Source organism: Microcaecilia unicolor, chromosome 3, assembly GCF_901765095.1.
Source record: "Microcaecilia unicolor chromosome 3, aMicUni1.1, whole genome shotgun sequence".
NCBI lineage: Eukaryota > Metazoa > Chordata > Amphibia > Gymnophiona > Siphonopidae > Microcaecilia > Microcaecilia unicolor.
In genome coordinates this window covers 401,064,270-401,076,480 of record NC_044033.1, presented here as the reverse complement: position 1 = coordinate 401,076,480, position 12,211 = coordinate 401,064,270, and the positions used below count along the sequence as shown (strand labels likewise).

Sequence of the window (12,211 nt, the reverse complement as noted above, 5' to 3'; positions counted from 1 at the left end):
CTTTCATTCTCTTATTCTTTTTCTATTAATGTCTCATCTTGACTATTGTAATGTTGTTTACTCTGGCCTTCCCCTATTCATGCTGAAAATGTTGAAAATACTCCAAAATATTGCCATGTGACTTTTGTGTCACTTGTGCAAGTCAGATCATATAACCTCTTTATTTCAAGTGCATCATTGTCTTCCTGTTGAATTTTGCATTAAATTTAAAATCCTCCTTCTTACTTTTAAAGCATTTAGAATAGGTGTTCCCCAATATCTAAACTCTCTAACTATACCCCAAACTCTGACATGCCTCTAGAGATCATTGAATGAGCATCGATTGGTAATCCCTGGATCCCGGTCTGCTCACTATGAGTCCACCCGTTAGTCAGTGCTTTTCTTTACTGCTAAGAACAGTTTACTCCTTTTTGTGTGGCGCAAATGACCTCTTCAACATTTTAAACCTGAGACAAAGGTTTGGCTTTTCCAACAAACGTACTTCACTGGAATTCAACACTAAGATCCAGTCCTGTTATCTCACCTCAGTGTTTCTGCTTGTGCCTTCTCTTTGTGTTTGTCTCTTGTGCTTACTACTCATTGTGCACATGAGTTTTTGAATGATAATCTTTATGGGGGCTCACAGCAACAATTTCTAGAGCTTAATAATTCTTTGATTAAAACATATTTCCTCCTATTAGTTTTAAAATTATTTCTATGTAATTTCATTGAGTGTCCCCTAGTCTTTCCATTTTTTGAAAGAGTGAAAAATCGATTCACTTTTACCTGTTCTACAGCACTCAAGATTTTGTAGACCTCAATCATATCTCCCCTCAGCTGTCTCTTTTCCAAGCTGGAGCCCTAACCTCTTTAGCCTTTCTTCATATGAGAGGAGTTCCATCCCCTTTATCATTTTGGTCGCTCTTCTTTGAACATTTTCTAATTCTGCTATATCGTTCTTGAGATACGGTGACCAGAATTAAACTCAATACTCAAGATGAGGTTGCACCATGGAGTGATATAGAGGCATTATAATATTCTTAGTCTTATTTTGCATCCCTTTCCTAATTATTCCTAGCTTCCTGTTTGCTTTTTTGGCCACCACAGCACACTGGGCAGAAGATTTCAGTGTATTGTCTACAATGACACTTAGATCTTTTTCTTAAGTGCTGATTCCTAAGGTGGACTCTAGACTCCACTGTTCACCCTCCTCCACTGAGAAAAATGACCATTTAACCCTACCCTCTGTTTTCTGTCCAATAACCAGTTTTAATCCAGAGAAGGATATTGCCTCCTATCCCATGACTTTTTCATTTTCTCTGGAGTCTCTCATGAGGAACTTTGTCAAAAGGTTTTCTGAAAATCCAGATACATTACATCAACTGGCTCACCATTATCCACTTGTTTATTTATGCATTCAAAGAACTGGTGAAACAAGACTTCCCTTGACTGAACCCATGCTGATTCTGCCCATTAAACCGTGTTTGTCTACGTGTTCCATAATTTTATTCTTTATAATGGTTTCCTTTGAGACACTTCACATGCAGCATTGGTATATCAGCCCAGGAGGTCCGGGCCTGAAAGCGCAGCCCAATGCTTCTGGACCAAATTTTAAAGGAGCTATGGAGTTGTCTTCCCAACCTACTACTACTACTTAACATTTCTAAAGTGCTACTAGGGTTACGCAGCGCTGTACAATTTAACATAGAAGGACAGTCCCTGCTCAAAGAGCTTACAATCTAAAGCCTACACTGATAACAAGCCTCTCCCCAATAGCAACCCACTGATCACAAACCCCCAATCTCAACCTTCCCAATAACAAATCCATTGATAATAAGCCCCCTATAACAACCCACCAATCAAACCCCCACTCCCCAAATACCTCCCATCCACCCCTGAGGGCAATCCCAGGTCGTTCCTTCTCTTGCTGGCACTGCCTCTCAAACTTGTGTCTCCGTTGGTACTCTCACACTAATACCTCTAGGGATCAAAGGCCAACAGCCATAACCCTTCCCAATGACCCCAAATGACATTTAATTTCCTCCTGAATGCCTCCATAGATATCCAATATTCCAAGATGTCCCCGATAGATTTCCAATACCCCTTCCAATAGTCTTCAATAACCCCCTTAGACATCTAAAACACCCCAATCACACCTCCAGTTCTTATTGGTAGTCCCTGGTGGTCTAGAGGGAGCAGGAACAATCCCCAGATACACAGTAACATAATAAATGACAGCAGATAAAGATCTGAATGGTCCATCCAGTCTGCTCAACATTACACTCATGATCAAGTCTTGATTAAACCAACAATGAATTTGATACAAAAGTTGCTCTTGCTTATGCAGATCTGAGCTGAAAAGAGCTTCTGTGATCACTAGAGGTAGTCTCTTTCACAGCCTGATCCCTGGTAGTGGTATTGCGAGACTACTGGTAGAGGTCATAGTTGCCATTTTGAATACAGAGAGGGGCATAATCAAACGCGAACGCCTATGTGTAAGAACGTCCATCTCTGAGAACGGGTCTGTGAAGGGGAGGGCCGAACTGTATTTTAGAAAAAAATGGACGTCCATCTTTTTTTTTCGAAAATACATTGGATTAGGGCATTTTTTGAGCTGGGCATTTTTGTTTTTTAGCGATAATCGAAACCGAAGCGGCCCAGCTCAAAAACGACCAAATCCAAGGCATTTGGTCGTGGGAGGGGCCAGCATTCGTAGTGCACTGGTCCCCCTGAGATGCCTCTATGCCAGCCTCAAATATCATACCTAGCTCCATGACAGCAGTATGCAGGTCCCCAGAGCAATTTTAGTTTAGTTGGTGCTGCGCGGGACCCATGCAGAGAGGAAAAATCGGAAGAAAAAAAACAACAAGCAAGTGCAGTCAGGGATGTCTAAATTACCACGTTAGTAAAAGGGAGATTTGAACCAGCAACCTTTTGATTACAAGCTCAGTGCTCAAGCCAGTGCACCACCTTATTCAGTTGCTCAGACATCCTTCCCTTTCCATTAAGTCCCTCCAAGTTTCTGTCAGCCAATCACAGCTCATTCAGCTGACATCGGTGTCAGCTGAATGAGCTGTGATTGGCTGACAGAAACTTGAAGGGTCTTAATGGAAAGGGAAGGACATCTAAGCAACTGAATAAGGTGGTGCACTGGCTTGAGCACTGAGCTTGTAATCAAAAGGTTGCTGGTTCAAATCTCCCTTTTACTAACGTGGTAATTTAGACATCCCTGACTGCACTTGCTTGTTGTTTTTTTTCTTCCGATTTTTCCTCTCTGCATGGGTCCCGCGCAGCACCAACTAAACTAAAATTACTTTGGGGACCTGCATACTGCTGTCATGGAGCTGGGGATGACATTTGAGGCTGGCTTACAAGTTGGAAAAAAAAGTGTTTAACTTTCATTTTGTTTTGGTGGGAGGGGGTTAGTGACCACTGGGGGAGTCAGGGGAGGTCATCCCCGGTTCCCTCCAGTGGTCATCTGGTCATTTAGGGCACTTTTTTGGGACCTGTTCGTGAAAAAAAACGGGTCCAACAAAAGTGACCTAAATTCTCTCTAAAAACACCTTTCTTTTTTCCATTATCGGCCGAGCACGCACATCTCTGCCCAGCCGATAACCACGCCTCAGTCCCGCCTTCACCATGCCTCCGACACGCCCCCATCAACTTTATTCGTTCCCGCAACGGAGTGCAGTTGGAAACGCCCAAAATCGGCTTTCGATTATACCGATTTGGGCACCCGCGTGAGAAAGACGTCCATGTCCCGATTTAGGTCGGAATATAGGCGTTTTTCTCTTTCAATTATAAGCAGGAGAGCTACATAAGCAGATGCAACTGGAGATCATTCCTGTTCCCACTGTACTACCAGGGACCACTGGTATGAGCCAGGGGTGAGATCAAGAAGGTGGAGGGTAGGGTAAATCATGGATATTGAATTTTTGTGAGGTCACCATGGGTTATTAGGTGTCAGTGTGAGTTATCAGAGGGTACTGGATGTCTGCAAGGGTCATCAGGAGGGTATGGTTGACAGTGAGAGTCCTCTGATGGTGAGGGAACATATGCTGCTGCTGAGAGGGGGTTGAGGTTATCAAGAGCAGCAATTTAAAAAAGCTACTGTCGCATACAAATAGTGGAGAGTCAGACAATGATTTTATTCACATGCAGCTTTTTGAAACCACTGCTCCTTCCTGAAGTGCTGACAAATACATAGGTTGTCTTGCACATCCTTACACATATTTCACATGAGGCTCTATATTTGGTTGAGCCTATGTAAAATACAGGGTGGAATTGTGCATGTCCTAACCTGGACATCTCAATTCCCATCTTAGTACTCTATGTAGAATTGAGCTTTACACTAATTGTTTTTCTCTTACCTCCCAATAGATTGAATCATCGTAGCAATTCTGATCTGGTGGTTGACCCCAGAAAGGTAACTTTAGAATGAAACCTATTGGATAAAAAAAATAAAAAATATATATTTCAATATATTATATTTATATTTGATTGCCAACGCTATTGCAAAAACGTGACTGTGGATTAAGAATGAAAAAGCTGAACCAAGTTTCTTTCTTTTTTCAACTAGTTACCTTCAAAATTACTCAAAATGTATTAGCCTATAAATATTATGAATTACTAACCTGTGATCAATCCTCCACTAACAGCAATACCAATGGATGAAGCTAGCCCAGCACTTTGCATTGCAGCAGACACACTAGAGAGACAAAATAGAAAAAAACTCTAAATTGTTCAGCTTTTAAATATGGAAATATTTTATACACATTTGTATTCATAAAGGGCATGTTATCTGCAGTAAATACAAAATTGGACTAAGGACATCAGTGTGAAGCAATAAACTAAGGGGTCCTTTTACTAAGGTGTGCTGAAAAATGGCCTGTGGTAATGTATGCGCAGGTTTTGGGTGCACGCAGGTCCATTTTTCAGTGCACCTGTAAAAAAAAAAAACTTTTTTAAAATTTTTGCTGAAAATGGACGTGTGGCAAAATCAAAATTGGTGCATATCCGTTTTGGGTCTGAGACCTTACTGCCAGCCATTGACCTAGCGGTAAAGTCTCACATGGTAACCATGCAGTAATGACCTACGCACGTCAAATGCCACTTGGCGCACATCCAAAAATAAAAATGGTTTATCGGACGTGCGTATTGTAAGCGTGCCAAAATTGAAATTTCCATAAAAGCCACGCAGTAGCTAGGCGGTAACTCCATTTTGGCACGCATTGAGTGCACGTAGGCACTTACGTGGCTTAGTAAAATGGCCACTAACCTGCTTATAATCGAATGAGAAAAACGCCCAAGTTCCGACCTAAATCGGGAGATAGACGTTTATCTCACAAAAACGAATAAAGCGGTATAATCTAAAGCCGATTTTTGGACGTTTTCAACTGCAATCCGTCACGGATGCGGACAAAGTTGATGGGGGCGTGTCAGAGGTGTGGCGAAGGCGGAACTGGGGCGTGGTTATCTGCCGAACAGAGATGGGCGCATTTCACCGATAATGGGAAAAAAGTATGCGTTTTTAGCTAGAATTTAGGACACTTTTCCTGGACCCTGTTTTTTCACAAATAAGGCCCCAAAAAGTGCCCTAAATGACCAGATGACCACTGGAGGGAATCGGGGATGACCTCCCCTGACTCCCCCAGTGGTCACTAACCCCCTCCCACCACAAAAAATGAAGTTTCTCAACTTTTTATTTTCACCCTCAAATGTCATACCCAGCTCCCTGACAGCAGTATGCAGGTCACTGGAGGAGTTGTTAGGGGGTGCAGTGGACTTCAGGCAGGTGGACCCAGGCCCATCCCCCCTACCTGTTACAATTGTGCTGCTTAATGCTTATTAGTCGTCCAACCCCCCCAAACCTACTGTACCCACATGTAGGTGCCCCCCTTCACCCCTTAGGGCTATAGTAATGGTGTAGACTTGTGGGCAGTGGGTTTTGAGGGGGATTTGGGGGGCTCAACACACAAGGGAAGGGTGCTATGCACCTGGGAGCTCTTTTACCTTTTTTTTTGTTTTTGTAAAAGTGCCCCCTAGGGTGCCCGGTTGGTGTCCTGGCATGTGAGGGGGACCAGTGCACTACGAATCCTGGCCCCTCCCACAAACAAATGCCTTGGATTTATTCGTTTTTGAGCTGGGCGCTTTTATTTTCCATTATCGCTGAAAAACAAAAACGCCCAGCTCACACATTGTTGAATAAAACATGGGCGTCTATTTTTTCCAAAAATACGGTTCGGTCCGCCCCTTCACGGACCCGTTCTTGGAGGTAAACGCCCATGGAGATAGGCGTTTTCGTTCAATTATGCCCCTCTAAGTGCCTTACAACACATTTTCCAAAAGATTCTTTAATGTTTCAATACATCATGACAAGGAAATTCTAAGTGCACAATAATTAACATAGAGGGGAATAATCGAACGTCGCCGGCGGTGTGGGCCGGCGAAATGCTTTGTATTTCGCTGGGTTTGAGATCGCCACTCTTGTTTTCCCGCGATAATGGAAAAAACTGTCGGCGATCTCAAACCCGGCAAAATCCAAGGCATTTGGCCGTGGGAGGAGTCAGCATTTGTAGTGCAATGGTCCCCCTCACATGCCAGGACACCAACCGGGCACCCTAGGGGGCACTTCAAACATCTTTTATAAACAACCAAATTAGCTTCCAGGTGCATAGCACCCTTCCCTTGTGTGCTGAGTCCCCTAAATCCCCTCCAAAACCCACTGCCCACAAGTGTGCACCATTACCCTAGCCCTAAGGGCTGAAGGGGGGCACCTACATGTGGGTACAGTGGGTTTTGGGGGGTTTGGGAGGGCTCAACATTACCCACCACAAGTGGAACAGGTAGGGGGGGATGGGCCTGGCTCTGCCTTTCTGCAGTCCACTGCAACCAACAACAACTGTTCCAGGGACCTGCATACTGCTGTCAGGGTGCTGGGTATGCCATTTGAGGCTGGCATACAGGCTGGCAAAAAAGGTTTGTATTTTAATAATTTTAGTGTGGGAGGGGGTTGGCGACCACTGGGGGAGTAAGGGGAGGTCATCCCCCATTCTCACCGGTGGTCATCTGGTCAGTTGGGGCACTTTTTTGAGGCTTGGTCGTGAAAATAAAAAGACCAAGTAAACCCGGCGAAATACTGCTTATCGCCGGGATTTACTTTTCCATTATCCGCGAAAGCTGGCCATCTGGTAGCCACACCCAAGCCTGCCCATGTCCCGCCTTCGCTTCGCCGCCAACATGCCCCTTTGAACTTTCGCCGGCACGGCGAAGGGAAAGCGGCGAAGCTATCACAAATGTAGCTTTCGATTATACGCTTTTCGCCGCTTTTGCGAAATCGCCGGCCATATCCCGATTTGTGTCGGGAAATAGCCGGCGATTACTTTCGATTATAAGCTGGATAGTAACATAGTAACATAGTAGATGACGGCAGAAAAAGACCTGCACGGTCCATCCAGTCTGCCCAAAAAGACAAACTCATATGTGCTATTTTTTTGTGTATACCTTACCTTGATTTGTACCTGTCCTTTTCAGGGCACAGACTGTATAAGTCCGCCCAGTACTATCCCTGCCTCCCAACCACCAGCCCCGCCTCCCACCACCGGCTCTGGCACAGACCGTATAAGTCTACCCAGCACTATCCCCGCCTCCCAACCACCAGCCCTGCCACAGACCGTATAAGTCTGCCCAGCACTAGCCCCGCCTCCCAACCGTCTCTGCCACCCATTCAAGGCTAAGCTCCTGAGGATCCCTTCCTTCTGAACAGGATTCCTTTATGTTTATCCCAAGCATGTTTGAATTCCGTTACCGTTTTCCTCTCCACCACCTCCCGCGGGAGGGCATTCCAAGCATTCACCACCCTCTCCGTGAAAAAATACTTCCTGACATTTTTCTTAAGTCTGCCCCCCTTCAATCTCATTTCATGCCCTCTCGTTCTACCGCCTTCCCATCTACGGAAAAGGTTCGTTTGCGGATTAATACCTTTCAAATATTTGAACATCTGTATCATATCACCCCTGTTTCTCCTTTCCTCCAGGGTATACATGTCCAGGTCAGCAAGTCTCTCCTCATACGTCTTGTAACGTAAATCCCATACCATCCTCGTAGCTTTTCTTTGCACCGCTTCAATTCTTTTTACATCCTTAGCAAGATAAGGCCTCCAAAACTGAACACAATACTCCAGGTGGGGCCTCACCAACGACTTGTAAAGGGGCATCAACACCTCTTTTCTTCTGCTGGTCACGCCTCTCCCTATACAGCCTAGCAACCTTCTAGCTACGGCCACCGCCTTGTCACACTGTTTTGTCGCCTTCAGATCCTCAGATACCATCACCCCAAGATTAAAATTAAAACAAAATTAAAACAAATACATTATAAAGAGAGTTTTGGAAAGGAGTTTTTTTTAAGACCGATGATAAGACTGGAGTCCATTGAATGCTGGCTTAAAGAATCTATCACTTGCTGCCACGCTAGAATGTTTGAGGTCTTTTTCCTCCTTCTTTAAAGTAATTTGTTTAATTTTGAGAATAATTTTGAGAATAAGGTCCACAAACATTTATATTCTTCAGTTTTTTAGATTGTGAACACATTGGATATTTTGCTGAAGTATTTACCTGTATTGAAATTTGAGTTAAGTCAAACATTACAGAATGCTAACATAGTCCACAGTTATGTGCCTAATTTTAGGTGCATAACTGCTAGTATTATATAACAAGTGCCCGTAAGTGGTAGTCATGATTCTGACCTGCCCATGCCCCTCCCGTGGCCACACCCCCTATGCATGCATCTTTATAGAATAGTGATCAGCAATATGGGCATCTAAATTCTAATTGTTACCAATTAGTGCTGACAATTGATTATTAGTACTCAATTATTGGTGTTAATTATTTCATTACCCAATTGTTCAAACAAATTGTAAGTGGTACAATTTAAACACAAAAGAGGTGATTTCAAAACCTGCTGCATAACTAGGTGTGATTAGTATCCTCATTCTATAAACTTTCACACCCAATTTAACACTTACTCCCAGATTCTATATATGGTGCTTTATGTTAGGCGTTACTTCCACACCACGTTTTTGGCACAGAAAAGCATTCTGATAGATACAAGACACTGAAATGTGGCAGAAAGGCAGATCTGCAAGGAAACACATTTACACTCCTATTTATAGAAGAGTGCCTACGTGTTTCTGTGCCGATCTGCAAAGGGGTGTAATGATGGGAGGGATTTGGGTGAGTCAAGGATGTTCCCTTAAGATGTGTGTGTGGTGTTATAGAATAGTGTGGATCCATGCCCAAATTGCCCTCCAAGATTTACACCTGGTTTCAGTTGGTGTAAATCCTTACACCCAAAGTTGAGCGCGGCTTCCGGCACTACTGCTATTCTATAAAGTGTACCCATCCAGATCCAGTTTTAGGCATGGAGAGGCACAGGGTAGAAATTAAGGAGGGGACATCTGTTACCCTTCTCCCAACCATGGTCCATCTCCCTCCCTTCCCCTCACCTTGTGGTCTTCCTGAAAAATTTATTTCCCTTCTTGGAGGGGCCACAGCACAGCAGCCATCCTCGCAAGCTGCCTCTGGCTACCCCCAAAGTATTCCCACACTCTGCCGCAATCTGCTGAGGTGGAAATAGGAAATTCCATCAGAAATGGTGGATCGCATTCGTGCTTTGTGGGCAATTGGAGGATAACTGCTGCACCAGGACCCCTCTGAGAGTGGAAATAAATTTTTTAAAAAGTTCAGGAAAACAAGGGGAAGAAAGGAAGAGACGGACTGTGGTGGGGAGAAGGGAAAGCAATGCCTGGACCATAGGGTCCCCTGGAGCTGTGGGGCCCAAGGCATCTGCAAGCACAAAAATGTCTCGCTGGCATTATTTGTACAAAAATGGCCACACAGTCATCCGTGAAGAGTAGAGAGGCAGTCTAGTGTTCAGTACAATGGACTTTAAATAACGGGACCCAGGTACAAATCCCATCTTAATTCCTTTATATGTTATTGTGAGCCCCCAAGGAATACGTGGAGGGGCATAATTGAATGGGGCGCCCAAGTTTTCATGAGGGCGTCCTCACAGGACAGCCCCGCGAAGGGGCGGGGAAACCCATATTATCGAAACAAGATAGGCATCTATCTTTTGTTTCGATAATACAGTCGGGGATGCCCAAATCTCAACATTTAGGTTGACATTAGAGATGTTCGACTTAAATGTTGAGATGATTGACCTTAGAAATGGTCGTCCCTGGTTTTCAGCCATAATGGAAACTGAGGATGTCCATCTCAAAAACGGACAAATCCAAGCCCTTTGGTCATGGGAGGAGCCAGAATTCGTAGTGCACTGATCCCCCTGACATGCCATGATACCAACCGGGCACCCTAGGGGGCACTGCAGTGGACTTCACAAATTGCTCCCAGGTGCATAGCTCCCAAAACCTCCCCCAAAACCGACTCCCCACAACTGTACACCACTACCATAGCCCTAAGGAGTGAAGGGGGGCACCTACATGCGGGTACAGTGGGTTTCGGGTGGGTTTTGGAGAGCTCACATTTACCAACACAAGTGTAACAGGTAGTGGGGGATGGGCCTGGGTCCGCCTGGCTGAAGTGCACTGCACCCACTAAAACTGCTCCAGGGACCTGCATACTGCTGTAATGGAGCTGGGTATGACATTTGAGGCTGGCATAGAGACGGGCAAAAAATTGTTTTAAAGTTTTTTTGGGGGGTGGGAGGGGGTTGGTGACCACTGGGGGAGTAAGGGTGGGGTCATCCCTGATACCCTCCGGTGGTCATCTGGTCAGTTTGGGCACCTTTTCATGAATTGGTTGCAAGAAAAAATGGACGAAGTAAAGTCGGCTAGGTGCTCGTCAGGGACGCCCTTCTTTTTTCCATTATCAGCCGAGGACGCCCATCTCTTAATCACGCCCCAGTGCCGCCTTCGCTACGGTGCCGACACACCCTCATGAACTTTGGTCGTCCCCACGACGGGAAGCTTTCGATTATGCCGATTTGGGCGATCCTGAGAGAAGGACGCCCATCTCCTGATTTGTGTTGGAAGATGGGCGCCCTTTTCTTTCGAAAAAAAAGCCTGCTACTGTGCCTAAAGGTATCACCACTACAATAGCCATCAAACTTGCACATATCTTATAAATTCAGGTAAAGTAGGTATTTCTCTGTTCCAGGAGAGCTCACATATTTGTACAGAAATAAGAGAGTTAAAGTGGGAGTTACACCTGGGTCCCATTGATCAAAGTCCACTGCACTGACCACTAGGCTAGTCCTTACACTTACTTGCTACTGTATTAGGAATGACTATAACACCTGAAGCTGTCATAGAGCCCAGTATCCACTGTCACTTTCAGTTCTTAGGAGGGGTACTAAGGGGCCAGTAACCACTGGGGAGGGTCAATGCCTTCTTCCCTCCAGTGGTTAGCTGCTTGCTTAGGAAATCTATTTGTACCCTGGATATGATTGAAACAGATCTTGAAAAAAAAACAACCTTTTTTTTTTTTTGCCTGGGGCGTTTCTTCCTGTTCCATTATCTTTTTCCAAAACACACCTCTAACATGTCCCCTTGTTACATGGATTAACTGCAGTGTAAAAAGTCAAAATTCTGCCTTTCAAAAATCACGATTTGGATGTTTTTGGCAGATGGACATTTTTGCCATTTTGAGACATTCATCTGCTTTGAAAATGAATGCCCTAGGTGCTATCATTTACACCAACTGTACACCTGTAGCTAGGTTTCTATAACAGCAATTATTCATGTAAATGTCATTATAGAATAAGCACACTACCCACTTAATTTTGGCACCTAAATAGTAGCACTCTGTTATAAAATTACCTCCTTTGTGTCTATATGACTGGCTATGCAATGTGTTCACCTAAATATAATCAAAATATTACTCAAAAAAGAGGAGAAAAGGACCCAAAATAGTCCACCCTTAACTTAGATAATATACAAATTTCATTCATTAGTCCAGACTATGAAATTTGCACTATATAATATCCCAGTTAAGAGTGGTCTATTTTGAGGGCCTTTTCTCCTATTTATTTTTTCTTTTGAGTAATGTTTTGGTTATGTTTTTGGTGAACGCATTGTTTGTATATGGTTGGCTAAGCAAAGTGTTGTTGGATTGGCTGGTTAGCTTAAACTATACATTGTATGATTTTATGATATAGATTATAAAATTACCTTCCACATATCAGACTTGGACTTCATTGGTATAGACTTATACAT

The 12,211-nt window shown here is 44.1% G+C and overlaps 1 protein-coding gene across 2 annotated transcripts in view; it reads right to left on the bottom strand.

The window, feature by feature from the left end:
• RHAG (Rh associated glycoprotein) overlaps positions 1–12,211 on the bottom strand; it is a 108,270-nt gene that overhangs the window by 9,664 nt on the left and 86,395 nt on the right. For both annotated transcript variants that reach the window (XM_030198739.1, XM_030198738.1), the window contains exons 8-9: positions 4,614–4,687; positions 4,350–4,423 (exon numbers count right to left, since the gene is read on the bottom strand). In XM_030198739.1, the coding sequence (XP_030054599.1) occupies positions 4,350–4,423; positions 4,614–4,687 (148 nt within the window). The remainder of the gene's footprint in view (positions 1–4,349; positions 4,424–4,613; positions 4,688–12,211) is intronic.